We start from the raw sequence: 18867 nt of genomic DNA, 5'->3' as shown, positions 1-18867 counted from the left end.
AGGCTACCCCACATACGGCAAAGGCCACGAACAAGCAATCTCTCTGGCCCCCAACTTCCCGGAGCACATCTAGGTAGCCCGTATCCCCAGAATTCTGCACCCTGAACATCATGCCGATCGTCGCCAAGCTCGTGCAAGAACTCTACAGACAAAATATGGCAGTCTCCCCCCCCCCCCACATTATACATAGATGCCGCGCAGTACCCTCAAAAAGCAGCCATGACGGCCAGCGTTGTCAACGATAACCTTCAAGAGGTGGTCTCGATGACCGTCCGCACTGCCAGCGCCCTCGTAGCGGAGGAGACAGCCGTCGCCTTCGCCATCACCTCTAGTCAGACCAACGAGCACGTCACAATTATTTCTGACTCCCAGGCAGTTTGCCGTAGCTACGTGAGGGGCAGAATATCTTCAATCGCCCACCGACTCCTCCAACAAGCCTCCCAATTCCCGGACGTTTAAGAAGTATGGACTCCAGGACGAGAGTCCCTCCATGGTAATCAGCGTGCGCACGCTGGAGCCCGAGCTCATTCCTCCCAGGCGCCACAATACAGGGATACAGCCGCATCTATGTAGCCCGTGCCTATACAATAGAACGCCATAGTACGACACCACAGATTGAACTGGCGACAATACCCACCTCCACACAACACCCTCTCACGTGAAGGCGCCATACCATGGCGACAATTACAAACCAATAAATACCCCCATATAAGCAGAAAACGCGCAATACACCTTACACTATATTCCCACAAATGTCCCCTTTGTAACCGTTACACCTCCCTATATCACACCACATGGGCGTGCCCCAACGTGAAGGCAGCCCCACAAATACCCAACCCTACATCCGAGCTGTGGGAGGCCGTGCTGACTAGTTCGGACCCTCGTAACCAGCAGCAACTGGTGCGGCGGGCCAGGGAGACAGCAAGAGCCGCAGGAGCCCTGAACTAAGGGCGCCTCACGCAGAAGCAGAAATACACCTGCTTTTCTTTCCTTTTCTTTCAATATATGCTTCTCCTCCTCCGCCACCTCTTCCTCGCTAATATTACCTTTATAAGTTCATTTGACAAAGCGATGCTAACAAAGTAATGGGTACAGACTTAACGATAATTCCTTTTAGCTTAGCACAGAGTTAAAATTACAGAGGCCGAACAGCTGAGCAAATTGCGCCATACTGCGGCGAGATTTGGCCTTTGTGCCATTCTACTCCAAAGCGGCATTTTAGTGGAAAATTGAGCCGTTCATGCGTCAAAGTATGCGTAAGAGCGAAACCCTCCTTACGAACATGTTTTGCAGAACGCAGACCTGAAATCATAACCAACAGCAAGCTATCATCATCGTAGAATGAAGCAGATGCCCCTCGGAGTCGTCCGCATTTTCATTCGAGCATTTTATAGACCGCTTCGCTCGCGCGATAACAGCAGCGACAGTGCGGCTCCAAGAAGCTTGTGGTCACACGCCTTGTGAGTCTACTGCGCCTGAATACAAATAGTTTTAGGTTGTTTCACTGTGCGAATATTCTATTTTAAGACTGAAAAATTAAATGAAATTACGGGATTTTACGTGCCAAAACCATAAGCTGATTATGAGGCACTCTGCAATGAGGGACTCTGGAAACGTGAACCACGTGGGCCTCTTTAACGTGTACCTAAACCTAAGTACTTGGGTGTTTTCGCATTTTGACCCCATGAAAATGCGGCCGCCGTGGCGGCCGGCATTCGATCCTTCTGCCGCATGCTTAGCAGTCCAACACTACTGCCTCTAAGCTACCACGGCAGGTATTTTTAAGTTTTGAGATAAACGGCATGCACATTACTCCTCAACGCACGTACAATTTTCCGTATAATTTTTGGCAACCTTGACTTGGGAAATTGTCGTTATGTAAAGCGGTAGTGTTGAAAAGCTGCCAGCGATAGCACATAAACGGACACTCCAGGCACATGTGGCCGTTGTGGTCACCGTGATATTTGCGAAAGGTCCAAGGGCGATAACAAATTCGTCCCGTCCCGTATGCTGTACGTATGTGCAAGTGAAAGAGTGTGGGGGCGAGCTGACGATCGCGGCTCAATCTCGCGTGGGCAAGGGAAGGAAGTGGGTCACCTTCCGTCGCTCGCAAGCAACCGAGGGAGCGGAAGTAAGGGGGCGTTGTACTTCGGTAGTAATGACATACGGGGCGGTAACGCCGGATTTTTCTTGAAAGCGATGATTTTTAAGCGCATAATGTCCGTGGGCCGACGGCTTGTGTCTTTGCGTCTGCTGTTTTCCCGCCGCGCAGTTTGCGTTGCAGCAATAGATAGCACCAATGTCTTTCGCAGGCTGCTTCTACCGCACTTCCTCAAGCCAGCGTTCTGACAAGGAGTCTCCGCTGTCATCGAGTGCGATGTCAATGGAATTCAATTCTTTATTCAATATCATCATCATGAGGTGGTTAAGTTTGCATGTGCGCCCTGACAGCATGCTTGTTAATTTAGTTAGTAACTGTTTGCAAGTTTATATGGCCGATAAAACTGTTATCCTTACTTATTATGGCTGTCTACATCGCAATGCATGCTTCGGCTGTCGAGTGTAACCACGACTTTTTTCTCTGACAGACGCACAATTAAAGTGTACTAGAATAACCTCATTCTAGTACACTCTAGTGAAATGTTGTACAGCTGTACCGTCTTGCTGGCACTTTATTCAGTTTTCGTGGAACCCGCATGATACCGACAAGTTTCGCGAAGGATGATGTCACACTTTAGAATTAAAGGAAAGCTTTTTCAGTATTTACGTTTAATATCAGAGCTTTCCAGGACAGCCACTGCGACCTGAATCGCACGTGGGGCATAGTTAAGAATGTTATTAAAGAATGAGGTCGAATGGGGTACATGGCGAGAGCCGCTACTTTGATGGGTGCCGCCATGTTCGTTGACGCGAAACGTTTCCGCTGAGTTTGAGGCGCAGCCCTATTTCAGTCAAGTAGCGTCACGAACGAAATCAAAACTCTCTTTTTGCATCTAGCGCATCCGCAGTGGCGCTGACGCTATTTCTTTCGCGGCTGCAAAATATATGCGGTCCTTATTCAAAAGGAAGGAAGGAAATCAACTCTATTCGTGGTCCTGCAGGCCACGACAGCTTTGGGCTCTCATGGAGTGGGCGTCTCCCCCGGCGGAACCGGGAGGTTGAGTTTCCTGGCGGCGTCGTGGACCAGCTGGACGGCCCAGAGTTAGGGAGCTAGTTCTTCGCTCCGAATTGCTTCCTGAAACTTGCGCTTGTCCTGGTCACAGTTTATGTGGGCTTGCGAGCACGGCCAGAGTAAATAATAGACGTTAAGGGATGTATTGCAACTGGGGCAATAAGACTTGTCGTAGAGCTCAGGCATGTAATGGTGTAGTCTGTTTTGCATAGGGTATGTGTATGTTTGTAGCATTCTGAGTAACCGCTTGAGCTCGAGTGAGCGTGCGGTGTGACGTGCTATACTCTTTACGTTGTAAGTAGTAGTGTTTCATGATTTCATTGGGGGCGTCCTTGTTCTCCGACTGGTCGGGTGAAGCCGCGAGGTCTGTAAGAGCGCGCGCAGCCTTGTGCGCCGCCTCGTTAAGGTTGGGAACGTCGCCGATCTTTGGACCTAAGTGCGCCAGGAACCAGTATATTACGTGTTTCTTACTCTCTTTTTTTGCGAAAATTCTGAGAGCCTGTGCGCAGACCATGCCCTTTTGGAAAGCTCTGGTAGCGGCTACGGAGTCGCTGTAGATATGGGAAAGATTGTCGTTGGTGAGCGCAGCAGCGATCGCAACCGGTTCGGCCTGTACATGCTTCCTTGCAATTACCGTGGCTGCATGTCTTGTGGATCCGCGCCAGTCCACAACCGCCACTGTGAAAGCTTTGTTTCCCGCGCATGCAGCCGCGTCCACAAAAACTGAGCGTCCGCGGTTCGCCAAGGCTTGGTTATGGAGGAATGGTCCTCTCGCTTGTCGTCTGTCCTTGTTGTTTTCGGGGTGTACGTTTCTGGGTATAGGTCCGACCGTGATCTTGGCACGGATGTCCCGTGGGAGGTCTGCGAAGTCTTTTTCTGTTTCCTTGAGCAAAGCCTAGCTTCCCTATGATCGTGCGCCCCGGAGGCGTCGTCAAAAGCCTAGCAAGCTGGGCGCGCTGCTGGGCTCCGGCAACTTCTTCCTGGGTGTTGTGCATGCCCAGGCACCCCAGCTTCTCGTTGCTGGTGGTCATCGGATTACCGAGGGCTTGCTTGGTGACCTTTCTGATTTGAGCATTAAGTCTGTCTCTTTCGGATCGTGACCAATTGAGCATTGGCGCTTCGTTTGCTAAGTGACAGGTGACGAAAGCGTGTATGAGTTTGATGAGATTAATGTTCCTTGAGGCCCCTGTGTCTACCTGCAATTCTTTTGATGAGCCCGATAACGTTGTTGGTCTTGGTGATGAGCTTCTGAACCATAGAGGCATTGATGTCTTTAGCCTCTACGATCATACTCAGGACTCTTATTTTGTCGACGCATGGTATGGCGTGTCCCTAATTGGTTCGTACGGTAATTTTTGATTATAATCGAAGTATGACGAGCATGGCCTGCGGCCCTTCCAAGTGGGTCTGCGTACGAGCAGCTCCGACTTGGAAGGCGAGCATCTGAGTCCTGTGGGAATTAGAAATTCTTCTACGGTATTCACTGCTTCTTGCAAGATGTCCTGCACCATGCCTGGGGTTGCTTTGGAGACCCACATGGTGATGTTATCTGCGTATATGGTGTGCTCGAGCCCGTGGATCTGTCCGAGTTTCTCAGAAAGTCCCGCCATGGTAAGGTTGAAAAGCATAGGGGAGATGACCGAACCATTGGGGGTGCCCCTGCTCCCCAGCGAGAGTGTCTCCGTGCAGAGGTTGGCAAATCGGAGCGTAGCTGTCCTGTTGTTAAAGAATGACGACGTACGAGCGGAATCTCGCTCCGAGGTTGAGGTGGGAAATTGTGTCCACAATGTATTGGTGAGAGAGGTTATCGAACACTTTCTCGAGATCCAACCCGAGAATGGCATTGGCGTTTCTAATGGGGGCGAAAAAATACATATCTGCATAACATCACATGAGTATATTGCACGATGTCATGCTCAGTTCCAGCCCGTAGTTGATCGGCCTTGCAGTGAGCCTTTGCCTACAAGCCATGACTGCCGCACTGTGTTGCATCCTGGGCTAATAGACACGCGTTTGTAGACGATATGTCTGTGGTGCTTTTCTTGCGCCGTGTTGACGCACCCGGCCGTAGCGCCCTATGCGCATAGCGGTATGGAGGAACGTCTCATCCTTTACTGACCGCACTTGCAGAGTAGGTTTCGCGGGAACCCGTCTTCATAACATATCGACTATATCAATTAAAATTTTCATGGCATATGGTAAGCATGTGTGCGCTGAAATCTGCGCTAAAAGTGCTTGCTGCTGCACCAAATCGACTTTTGGCCTTCGCCAGGCCCTGCACTGAAAGGTGAAATCACTGTTGCACCACTGAAACTGTAACTTATTTTCTGGTGACTGTCTGCTTAGCTAGTTTGTATAAAGGCAAAAAGAAGCAAAGTTGTTGTCAGAACCAGCAGATTGCTGCGAAATGTGCAGCTTGTTAAGATGTTTATAGGTCGCACGTTGGCCTTGGCATAAATAGGCAAATTATCACTGATGTCAAATGCAAGAACGCTAGTTTTATTTCTATCAGTGCTTAAGTTTGTGAATTATATGTGAATTAGAGATAACGAGTTTTCAGCCACTCTCGAAGGAAGATTGATTGAATTAGGACAATCATAACCACAAATTAAAACAGATTTTTTCTGTTTACACTTATGCGATGAGAGTAATGGCTTTTTTATTTTTTAGTAGGCAAAATGGCAAGAGAAGTGCTTTCGGTAGACGACTACAAACAGAAAGCACTGTTTTTTGCCCTTTGCGACTGACAATTCATCCCTTGTAATTAAAAGAACTGTGGCACTAATTCACGTTCAAACGTATTACTAAGATGTTAATGCCCCCGTCAAGACCAATTAGTCGATTTAAATAAACGTATTCTACGTAGCCACCCTTAAAAGTGATGCGTCAAAGAACGACATGAAATGTATTTTGGCATTGCTCTAACAAACTGCTGAGTTCGGTTTTTTTTATTTTTAATTGAGTGGGTATAGAGATGAAAGTATTTAAAGATTTAAAAAAAATGAATTTCCGATGTTGTTCTCAAAAAAGTGCGGTAGAATATATAATTGGTTATCGGAGTATACTAATGCAAGCAACTTGACTGTTTTTAACTTACACATGTTTATCGCGATCGATGGCAGTTATCACCCGAACCACCTGCGGATGGTCAAACTTGAGCATGTAAGCCCAATTATTTCCAGGCGAAAAGTGTCTGTAGTTCTTCCTATTTGCTTACGACTTGTCTTGAAAAGAAATGCACTGGTTCTTTTTGTGAGGCTTTCGGCGGGAGAACGAAACTATCTCGGAAATGCGCAGCTTCTCTCCATTATTTGACCACGTGTTCCTAAGACACTGCGGAGCGAAACAGCCGATCATGGCCGGTATTTTTTTGTTTTTCGCCGGCAGGCAGTTAAGCGCCACATCGTTCTTCGAGAGGGCTGCCAGGGTACTTCAGACAGGGACAGCTTTTATATTGCCCGGGCAAGTCAGCACTTTCAGTTTACTGAATACTATGTCATTCTAAGTTAAGACGTCGACTTCTCCATTCAATATTGCCCAATTCAAGTATAAGTTGACTTAGTTCATCGTCGTGCTCATCAATTTTAAAGCGAAGCTGTATATGGCTAGCCGATTTGTCCATCCGTCTGTCTGCAGCTTGTACGCTGAAAATTCCTCCAACACAACCCCATGCGCATGAGAAGAAAAAAAAGGAAATGGAGGCATGCGATTCGCTGGACCAGTAGTGACGTCCTTGCTCTTCGTCGCAGCTGAGGATGCGTGCAGCCGTTTCTCTCTGGCTCTGAAACGGTAAGGCAACGCGTCATGCATACTCGAAAGGGGCAGGCAGCATTCCTTCAGCAACGCGGCGAACCGAACTGGGAATGAGCTCGTCTAGGCCGTGCCGATGCTGCAACCCATGGCACAGAACAGGCTCGTGCATCGGTGCGCAAGCAGCAACTGCGTGCCGAGGATCTGGCAGCCTACCAAGCTCTCATTTAATGAACCGTCGGGATTAACCAAGTGATAAACACCGGAGGCGCATGTTTAAGCTTCGCTGGTTAACCATTTGCACGGAGTGCTTTGGCAGTGATTCTTTTTCACTCTATTCTGCAGTTTCCTGACTCCTCCCTCTTTTTTCTCTATGCGCTCAAGGAGTGCCTCATACGCCGAGCTCATGAACTGCGTAGAATCTTCAATGCCTTCAAATGCATCCTTCAAAGGCAAAATATATTGTAAATTTTGACTGATTGTCTTTAGCAAATACCTTATTTCACTCTCCTCTAAGTTTGTTGTGGGTGTGTTGCCTTTCTGAGGGCACTGTTAACAGCTACCGTTAACTGCTACATCTAAAAATCTGTTCATGTGTAATTGACAATTTAGCCATACACCCAATAAACACGTGGTCCGCTAAACATTCTTACAAAGCTGACGTGGACGTCCAACGCTTACTTTAAATATTCAGATATGTACTGCCGTAACGTATACCATGTTGCACACTCGTGGATAATTATAGCAGCTGTAACTGAAAGAATTCCCAACATGCGCACTGCAATTTGATGGGCTTATATTTATCGGATACAAACTGCAGGGTACCGGAGTGGGCGCAAGATTTAGAAAATAATACTTGCCTTCCTGGCATTTTCAAGCTTCGTCTTATCATCATTAGACCTCTCGGATATATCATCTTATATAAAAACAAAAAGATGAAAGGATTTCAGCAAATCGTAATGAAGCTCGTATTACCCAATGCTTGCTATATTTAACAATAGAAAGAAACACATTCGCAGTAATGACACCCACAAACGAAAAAAAAACGTATATACCAGGAAGTAATTATAGGTGAAGTGGCTTCTATTTTATAACATAGGATGTCATGTTATATCATAATTTCGTTACATTGAATCTAGCATCTTCAAAGCCTAAGCCGCAAGAATGTTTAGCGTTGACAAACTCCCTGAACCACAATTGTTACGATAAAGTTGTGCTGAAACAACGAAGCATACCGGTACAGAAATATTACATGACAGTCTGTTCGCTTCCATGAAGAACATCACGAACCACCCACAATTTTTTTTTCAGTTATCACAAAAACTTGGCACGTTCAAACAATAAACCTTATGATGTTTCGTGTTAGAACAAATAAGAAACTGAATAAAACGAGAAATCTTTGTGATACTGAAGATTCTTTAGGAGTCATTGTCTTATGACTGGTTTTCTGTGCCAGAGAAAATAAAAGAACAGATGTTTCACCGTTCAAAGCGTGAAAGTGCACGTGTGTTTGGTAGCGTCTCCCATCACTTGCATGACAATGTCCTGTATCAATCAAAATACCTAATAACAATTTTATTATTATGTATGAGCATGTTTCTTTCTTGAAGCTGTTTGACGACGCGGAAGTGCGAGGACTCTCATGTTCCAAATTCTTGTTTCCGAATGTCCCGCGGCACTCATCAAAAGTGTGTCATTTGCATTCACACTGACATAGCGGAGCTTTGAATTATTATAAAGTGAAATTTTTGTAATAGGAGTACCTGGAGCCCACGTCCCTATTGACTCTTTCTAAACCAATACTTCTCCGGCTGCTTTCGGCCATAATTGCAAACAAAAAATTTCGTTTCACGAGACTTATACACAACTTCCAGGGAACTGAAGAAGAAGCGCTCGAAGCGATCACCGAGAAATACATCGGAGACGAGCAACAACGGAAGACGCAGCGGGTCATTCACCCGGAGTACGAGGGGGAACCCAATCCGGATTTAGACCAACCTTTCACCAAGTCGGAGATCGTGGCAGCCTTAAGAAATCTCACAAGAAACACGACGCCCGGCAGGGATAAAATTAACAACTAGACCCTCCGTAACCTGGACGACGGGGCAACGGAGAGTTCACTAAAGTTTATCAATGAAAGCTGGGAGAACGGCTGTATACCGGCTTCCAGGAAGCACGCGGACGTAACGATGATCCCGAAACCCGGCAAGCCCATCAACCTACAGAACCTGCGTCCGATCTCTCTCACGTCATGCGCGGGAAAACTCTTCGAGCACATGGTCCACAATCGTCTCTCGCCCTATCTGGAAGAAGGTGGGCACCTGCCGAACACTATGTTCGGTTTCCGGCCTAACCTCTCCACCCAGGACATTCTACTTCAGCTGAAAGAAGAAGTCATCGACGGCCTCAGCACATTCCACAAGAGTGCCATCCTGGCACTCGACGTGAAGGGAGCCTTCGACAACGTCTCACACGAAGCAGTGCTAAACAGCCTACAACATACCAACTGCGGACGGCGGACATACAACTACGTCCGGGACTTCCTGACGGGTAGAACGGTGACCATAGGCCTGGGGAATCTCAGGACCGAGAAGTTCCAAATACCGCAGAAAGGAACCCCCCAGGGGTCGGTGATCTCCCCGTTGCTGTTCAATATAGCGATGAGGGGATTGCCGAACCTCTTGGAGAACATCAGGGGTATCCGTCAAGCAATGTATGCAGACGACCTGACCATGTGGACGTGCACGGGATCGGCGGGCGAACAACAAGACGCCCTGCAGGAAGCCATCGACAGGACCGAGCATTATCTGCACCGCTGCGGTCTTTCATGCGCGCCGGAAAAGTCGGAGCTCCTGATCCTCAAAAAGAGGACAAGAGGGCGGCCTCCGCAGGAGACACCTGACCCAACGTTGACACTAAATGGAGTCAACATACCCAAGGTGGACACACTCTGTATTCTGGGCCTCACTCTCCAGAAGGACGGTGCCGGTCTCGCCGCCATTAAAAAACTGCAAGCGACAGTTACCCAAGTCGCGCACTTGGTGCGAAGAGTGACAAACAAAAAGCACGGCCTGAAAGAGCAGGACACAATCAGTATAATACAAGCCCTGGTAATCAGCAGAGTCACTTACGGCACCCTGTACCTGGGTCTCAAGAACAGCGAGAGAGACAAATTGAACACCCTAATACGAAAGACCTACAAGCTGGCACTGGGGCTTCCACCGACGACGTCGACGGAGAAGCTACTCAGCCTGGGCATCCACAATACTTGGGAGGAACTAGTAGAGGCGCACAAGACGAGCCAGATAGAGCGACTCAAGCTCACCAGCACGGGTAGGGACACGCTACTAAGACTGGGCTACCCAGTCGAATATGAGTCCAGAAAACAGCGGGTTCCTCTACCTCTGAGGGAGAAGATCACGGTGGCCAGCATCCCGAGAAACATGCACCCTGAATACCACAGAGAGAGGAGGCGAGCGAGAGTGAAAGCTCTGCGTAAGGCCTACGAAGGACCAAAACAAGGAGAAGTCCGATACACCGACGCGGCGAAGTACAAGAACAGAGCGGCCCACGCTATCAGCGTGATCAATGGCCAAGGACAAGAGGTAGCAGCGGCCTCGGTAAGCACTCCAGACATCGACTGCGCGGAAGAAACGGCGATAGCCCTGGCGGCCACTAGGGGCCAGCGAGAGGAAGATCTAATCACGATCATCACCGACTCACAAACAGCATGTAGAAATTACCAAAAGGGCCGCATTTCCAAACAAGCCCTGAGCATCCTCGAAAAGCGAGACAATTTTCCAGAGGTGTATATTGTGTGGGCCCCGGGACACGAGTCCCTGGCGGGTAATGTAGCGGCTAATGCCGCTGCCCGAGATCACATTCTCCGGGCTATCCCACCAGGTTCACGAGCACCGGTAGACCAACAAGATAGCGTCCCGAAAAGATACGCCGATATCCTGAGCCACTACAGACTGGGTAGAAGGATCTATCCACCCCCGCATCCCCAGCTGACAAGAGAAGAGGCGGTGATCTTCCGAAAACTACAGACCGGCACATTCCCGCACGGCACCCTGCTACACGCAATGTACCCTACGACCTATACTCACAAATGCGCCTTCTGCTCTACGCTTAATACCCTCTACCAGATGGTATGGGAATGTCAACAAAATCCATCGACACCGCCCATCACCGGACCAACCGTCGAGCAGTGGGAGGCCCAACTGATAAGCTCGAGCCCTGAAGACCAGCATCGCCTGGTGAGCAGGGCCAAGCTATCAGCTCAAGCCCACGGCATCCTGGACTAGGGACGCCGCCCACCTCGGACGATTTTACCGTCGGCTCATTTCAACTAATAAAGTTTATTCCTCCTCCTCCTCACGAGAACTTTAAAAAAAAGCAAATAAAATTGATAAGAGCTAATGATTCTGCATTTTTCGACAGATATAATGAAAGAGGAGCGACCATCATCGCCCGCAATCGTGGCATGATTTTTCAAAGGGTATAAAGCTGATCATGTAATAGAGAGATGAGAATGGAGACTAACGTGTTTCTTTCCTCTGTCTGGTTAAGCTTCAATTAATTCGTTGTGGTTATAGATTGTCAACATTTCCTAACTCACTAATTTTCGTGCCCTCCTCACAAAATGCCTACTTATGTACAAGTTTCTGTTTGGTTTACACCTGGTGTGTATATTCAATTTTTTATATGTAGGTTGGACAGATGTGGATGTTTATTTCTAGTTCAAGTTCAAGTTTGTTCATCATCAACGATGTCAGTTTTAGAAGAATTGTATGCAAAATTAGCACTACACAGGGAGTCTCAAAGTTGCAAACTGTCAGGGGGACTCCCATACATGAACAAAATGAAAAAAAAAACAGTACAAATCAAGCATTGGTTACGGTGGCTTCAAAGACAATTTGAAAAAATGATAAACAGTGCGAAAAAACAAGAATATGAAACAGTTTAGTAAGACAAAAAAACTTGAAGAAGCCTTCAGTAGTGAACAAGCAATGCAAATGTAATATACAATAAAAATAGGAGTAATATAACATGTAGTATAATAGCTAAGTCAATTATTATTTGTGGCAGATCGTCCAACCGTCTGACGAATGCCTTGACTTGGGGTTATTTAACATTAAAATACATCCTTTATAAGCGCACGTAACAGATTAATAAGCTGTTTTTTTCGTGTCCACGTTCCTGTTTTGCGTCTTGCGGTGCAGCGTGCCTGAATAGGTGCCAACTGGCGTGCTAGTTACTGCTTCAATAGGTACTGTATTTTCTTCCAAAAATATCCAGGCGCGTATACGCCCAAAAGAAAACGCGTTTCATTCTGTTCATATCGAGTGTACCCAATGACTACGTACGAGGTGTGCTCAAAATGCATCCAACCTTTCTTTTTTCCAGCGAAATCGATAAAGTGCGGGAGGCTTCCTTCGGTAGATATATCAAGGCGACATCCAAGCGCTACGTGATGTTTTGCGCCGGCAGAAAGCGTCAGTTGCTTGCAGTCAGCTTATGAGCGCGGCCGTGTAGTGAGCGCTTGTTGGATTACAGTAAGTTGTGAAATTACGAAATAACATCAGCAGCAATATTGCATGAAACTTTTGCAAAAAGCTTCGTCATACCCAATTGGAAACCCTACGCCAGACTCAGCAGGCTTTCCGGGACGATGCCATGAGCACCTCACGGGTAAATGAGTGACAGGCAACTGCGTTCTGGCGGACCCTGAACAAGATGAAATGAGAATGTGATTGAGCGACTGCGTTCTTTGTTCTTGGGTGACTGTCATATCATAATCCGAGAACTTGCGAACGAGCTTGGGGAAAGCATTGGATGAGTGCATTCAATTTTGACCGTGGATTTTGGCACGAGGAGAGGGTCCGCCAAATTCGCACCAAAACTGCTAAGAAATAACTACTGAAACGGTGATCAAGTGCACTAAACTATCAGCAACCAACTGCGCCTGGAAATGGCACAGGACCTCCTGGATTATGCGCGCAGTAACCCGAACTTCTTGCACACCGTGATCACAGACGATGAGTTATCCGTTGATCGCTATAACCCAGAAATCAAGGTGCAGTCGTCAAAGAAGAGACATCCAACATTCTCTAGCCCAAAAAAGCGCATCCAATCCGCCTCAATGTAAAGGGCATGTTGAGAACCATTTTCTTCTACTCCCGTGGTGTGGTGTATCATGAACATGCCCCCCCGCGCCAAACTATCACAAATTAATACAACCAGCAGGTCCTTCGTCGCCTTCGTGATGCCGTTCAGTGCAAACGAACAAATCTATGGGCACCAAAAACACGGCAGCTCCACGTCCCCGCCCATTCTGCTCTCCATCTGATTTAGACAGTATGCGCCAAACACCGCATTCGTATGGTTCATCAGGCTACCGACTCCTCCGGCATGGCTCTGTGTGACTGTTGGCTATTTCAGAAGCTAAGAACGCCGGTTAAAGGAACCTGATTTAAGTCAAGAGAAGACATCATGCGGAATTCGACGGCCTGGTTGATCAGCATTCCAGAAGACGCGTTCCAGAAGTGTATCCAACAATGGCGAGAGCGCTCGGAGAACTGCGTGCGTTGGCATGAAGAGTACTTTGAAGGGCAGTCAGGCTTATAACTGTTATCAAGAAATGTATTTCTACTGACCAAAGCTTTGATGCTTTTTGAACACACCTCCTATGCTTCTACAATATGGGGTGATTATACAATTACACTTTGTTAAAGATCAACGTGAATCATTGCTGAAAATGCGTCCGAGTTGCCGCGGGGGAGGTGTTTTATAATAGCTCACCTAGTGAGCATGTCTATTCGTCTGGCGTTCGAGTTTTGGTTGTCCGGGCTTGGCAGCGGCGGCCGAAGCCGCGAGGTGACACAGCCGCTCAGCATTTCAGCAGCAGATGAAACACACATGTCCATACTCTGCCATACCCGTAGGCATGTATACACCTTTGCTGCTTCGTCTTCCTCAAGTAGTGAATTCTTTAGGTGGCATAATACGCTACACTTGAGGTCGCATCTACGCGCAATGCCTGCGTGGTTCAGGGCTAGCTTTTATAACGAAGCAGACAATTAGAAGTGCCTGTGGGCGTGTAATATGTAATAGATAGAATGTAATAGTATAGATTGCACCTTAATGGCACATCCCTTGAAGTCTGTAAATGCCGAAATTATCAAAAACCATGTGGCAGAATTTTCAACACATTGCAGACAGTGTGTGATACCGCATGTAGAGAAATTAGTGTAATCAATGCATTCTTGGCGTGAGGTTTTGTTTTGGGATTGACACGGCTGGTGCAGTACCCTGGTTTCGTTTGGCACCAGGCGAGTAAAATGTTTTATCAAATTCATATCTTTTTTTCCCTAACAGTCTGCCTGATGAGGCGAAAACAATTTTTCGTACAAATATCTGACAAGGGCAACATGATATCAAGTAACGCGTCCTCACAACTACGAAATCAGTCAGTTTTGCGCTTAAGAAAGTGTACTCGACTTTTTTACATTATATTACCACAGCTTCCACCAATGCCGCTCATCATGCCAGCAATCCTACATTGCCCCTCAGTCTGCGAAGGCGCTAACGGCACTAGCTGAATGAAAATCGGTGCGGTGATGCCGGTCTAAAGTTATTTGCCTCAGTATATGGCGGAATGAAAACACGTTTACAGTTGCGCTCAGATTTCGCATTACAGAGCACCGTAATCGCCGGATATTTTCTTTCGTGCGTTTTTTGTTTTTCAACTTTTTTGTTTTTCCTGTAATTTTTTTTCTCTCTTCAGCCATGGCGAAAACGATTTGGCCACTGAGATCTCACAATGGCAAATGACACCAAGCGCCACGTCCTTGCGCTCGCTCGGCATACAGATCTAATGCGTCGACGGGTCATATGTATAGGTAGGTGTGAATTCTAGAGATTTACGTGCCAAAACCAACATTTGATTATAAGGCACGCTGCAGTGGGCCACTGCGGCATAATCTTGACCACAAGGGGATCTTTAACGTGCCCCCGTTGCATGGCGCACGCGCGATGTTGCATTTCACCGCCATAGAAATGTGCACTTCGCCACCAGGATTTGATCCCATGACCTCGTGATCAGCAGCGCAACACCATAGATGCTATGTCACCGTGGGGGGGGGGGGGGGGTATAGGTAGGTTTATTGATCTGTCTCTACAACACGTTGATAGCGCTTTCTTTAAATGCACTGCGTAGCGCATAGAAGAACGGCGCAAGAAAATCGTGTTACCCAATGGTCCTATGCATCAGGCAGTCCGGCAGCAGTGGCAAGATATTTCTTCCTATTCTACTTCGCCTTGTGAGATCTACATGCGCGGCCACTGCTAGTTGGAACACGAGCCCTTGGCATCGCTCTGCAGAGTGCCCCACCACCGGCGCCTCAGTAGGACTTGCGACGCAGGCGCAATCAAAGCGATTGGCAAAAAGCCCGGGGAGTCGTCTGCTATGGTGGGTCATCAGTCATGACGGCATGAGGAGCCTGTGGTGGCGCTTTGCGGAGTGATGCCATGGGCTCGCGAGTTCCCGCTAGGACTGACCGTGCCTGCACGTGGTGAAAGGCTTTCGCCACGTGAGGTTAACTGCTGGGGACAAAATCAGGAACAATAGAAAAAAAGTATCCTCAATGGATGTCTAATCCAGATACCCAGCGTAGCAGACAGATTTTGCAGCAATATGCTAAACAAACGGCGGGCGTTCCACAGTTTCCATATTCGTGATATTATCTGCCGACACGAACCTGCTCAGCATGTTGCTGGATGATCCATGTTTCTTTTGTCGTTGCTGAAAACAAGCTCTTATGCTGTGTACATACGTGCGGCTCCAACCTTTACTCTATGATCTTATAGAGCCATACAACCATATTAAGTTTAGGTAGGAAATCTAACCCTCAGCCTCGTGACCTCAACGCCTTACTTAGGCGTCCACACCTTGCATGCCGATACAGTTCTGTGAAACATGTTGCATGCCTATATAGTATATAGTAGCTGCATTTTTGAAAAGTAAATTACTCACATGCACACAACGTCGAATACAGGGCGAAGAAGACAGAAGCAGTCAATAATTTCATTGCCTCGAATGTGCCAGCCGATGCTGAAAGGAAAGTTAGTCGATTAGCAGGATTGACTGAGCATGTTTACATATATATATATATATATATATAATATAATATAATGTGCATGGACATGGTGAAGAAGTTATAGAGGGTCTGAAGGCAGACGACGATTCGCCAGTGTTCGGAATAAAGAAGATGGCTGACACCATAGCCGGGCCCTACAACGTCTCATTCCAAATTGGCGCAGCCGCATACTTCTTGTGTGGACATTCAAGTCGAGATGTTGGTAGACTTCCCCATTGGAACAAATCAACGAGGTGGCATTCGAATCTTCGCAGCTACCCCTCAAGGTGAAGACGATCAAACTCGTCGGCAAGGAGTGAACACCGAGGCATTTGTCTGCTGTATAAGCGCTAGAACGAAGCTCGCTTCAGATGATTTATTTATTTATTTATATATTTATTACAACATATTGCATGCCTAATGTGCCTAGGAGAAGGGCCATACAACTTAATAATCGCAATAAAAAGATAGAAAACTCCAACACACAGCAAAATACAGCGAGAACAAGCGAACAAAAATAGTTATAATAACTGTACGTCATAAGACAACGTTGCCAAGCTGATGATTGACTTGAAGAAATTGTGAGATTCAAAAAGCTATTCAGGAAGTGAATTCGAATCTGTGCCTGAATTAATTTGCTCTGGTAAAATTAGCTCTGGTAAATTTGCTCTGGCTCTGGTAAAGATTTGCTGTAACATGTGTTCATTAGAGTGTCGCGTTCGTCTGGAAGTTGAGGGTTGAACATAGTAAGGTATTGGAATACTTACATCTTGTTTGAGAATCCAGTGAAGGAATAAATGTCGGTTTATTTTGCTTCGTTCTCAATGAAGCGGAAGATTATATTTAAATATTAGTTTTGTAGAGGAATCAAATCTGCTGTATTTGTGGAAAATAAACCTGACTGCCTTCCTTTGAACCACTTGAAGGGAGTTTATGCTAGTTTTTGTATGCGGGTCCCAAATGCTAGAGGCGTACAGAGGCGTAGTCCGAAGAAAATTGTTATAGGCCAAGAGCTTAATATTGGAAAGCGAGCGACTTAGTTAAAGGAGTACTGACAAAAAAATTTGAAGTGGAGATAACTTGTGAGATGGATTTAGTTGGTCACACACACATCGTCTATAAAATATCAGCGGCGAATGTAGCTTTGAACATATTTAAAATCAATTTTAAAGTACGTGCGCGCAGCCAACCGCAATACAGAGCACCTCGCGACATTGACATCAACCGGGATTGTAAATAGCCAAGAAAACGCTACGTCATGCGGCTACGTCACGAATTTTCGTTGGCTGCCATGCGGCTTACATGTGCTCTTCTCCTCTGTTGTTGCTTGTTCTAGCTGTTGTACTTGTAGTGGGACGCTCTCCGTGTCGCTGCAACTGCAGTTTTTGTCGTGTCCATCGGGATATTTCCCACACTATCAACTTGACTGCGCTGCCACAACGTTAAACGCCGATTTGTTGTGTGTTACCATTGATTGTGGCCGATGCGAGGGTTTGTTGAGGTTCGTCCTCGCCATCGCCGCCCGCAATATCTGAGCCGCTAAGTGATTGGCCACGTCTAAAGCGCGATACACATGGCGCGATTTTCCGTGCGATCTGTAGTACGGCGCGTCGTGTTCGACTTGCCGCATGCGGCGATTCGGGACACATGGTACGAATGAGCGAGCGGCGGCCCAGAACCGGCACCCCTGCGCGGAAGTTCGGAATGCTGCGTAACTTCGAACAGAAAGTGAAAGCAACCGCATTTGCACAGTTATCTTGTTTGAAACAAACGATGACAATATTAACACGCCTATGCGAGCACTGTAGACGTGTTTCCGTAAGGCCGCTTTAGCACTATCGGATCCGTTGACAGCCGCCAATGGCCAAGAACCGGCAGGCATAGCTCGCTGGGCCATCGAATCCAACACCGGTGGCGCTTGTGACACGATCGCTTGCAGCTTGTATAATGAAGCGCCTATGCTAGTCGGTACAACGTGTACACAGTTATGTCACGCTTAAATTGCAGCACATTTGATTTCATTGGCGCCGACAGAAGCGAACGAGCATGCCAAACGAGTTTGCGATCGCTGGGAGACGATGTAGGCCTAGCTCGCCGGCCGTCTATCCGGGGCCGAGGGTCTTTGCGATGCGTCCGCAGCTCGTAATAAAGCGCCTAAATTCGTCAGCACAATCAATGCCTGAACATTTATGTTTCTCTTAGGTGAAAATACGGTTAATTTTCCCGGCGCCGTTAGTAGCGATGAATAAACAGGCCAGTCATTCGAGCCGCTTCGTATGTAGACGATTGCTGGCGCGTCTGCGCTTACCGCGTCCGAGTAGAAATCACGGCAACGATTTACTATTTCGTTCAACGTTTTATAACTCGCACTATTTCGAGGTCACTTTATTCTAGAAGTTATATCCTGTCAGAAACAAATTGTAGCCCATTTATGTGCCGCCGTCAGCGGCGAAAGAGGCCCGCGTTTCGACCAGGGAGAGACAAAAAAAAAAAAACAGACATGAACAGAAACAGTTCACGCTACCGGCGCTGTCATTGGCTGCGGTCGTCCGACCGATGCGGCAGTCGCACGAAAATATTCAGCAAGTTGGTCGCGCACGCTAGCTGCGCGTAAGAGCATACGTCATGGCTTTTTGCGAACACGTGACCACCACTTTGTTTATATTCCCGTTTGTCCCGTCACGTTGCTCTCTGGAACCGAAACTTCGACTGGTCGCTACAAAAAAGACTGCAAATAATTACCTGTCGCGCTCTAAGGAAATGAGGTTTCGTGCCGTGATTACTGGGTTATTACCTACCTATTAA

At 47.2% G+C, this 18867-nt stretch overlaps 1 protein-coding gene across 1 annotated transcript in view; it reads right to left on the bottom strand.

The window, feature by feature from the left end:
* Positions 1–18867, bottom strand: part of LOC142591237 (uncharacterized) — a 153125-nt gene that overhangs the window by 120763 nt on the left and 13495 nt on the right. The window contains exons 3-4 of the mRNA XM_075703584.1: positions 15960–16037; positions 7783–7838 (exon numbers count right to left, since the gene is read on the bottom strand). Coding sequence (XP_075559699.1) covers positions 7783–7838; positions 15960–16014 — 111 coding nt within the window. The 5' untranslated portion in view covers positions 16015–16037. The remainder of the gene's footprint in view (positions 1–7782; positions 7839–15959; positions 16038–18867) is intronic.

The sequence above is a fragment of the Dermacentor variabilis genome, chromosome 8 (genome assembly GCF_050947875.1).
Source record: "Dermacentor variabilis isolate Ectoservices chromosome 8, ASM5094787v1, whole genome shotgun sequence".
NCBI lineage: Eukaryota > Metazoa > Arthropoda > Arachnida > Ixodida > Ixodidae > Dermacentor > Dermacentor variabilis.
This window is presented reverse-complemented; position numbering and strand designations above follow the sequence as displayed.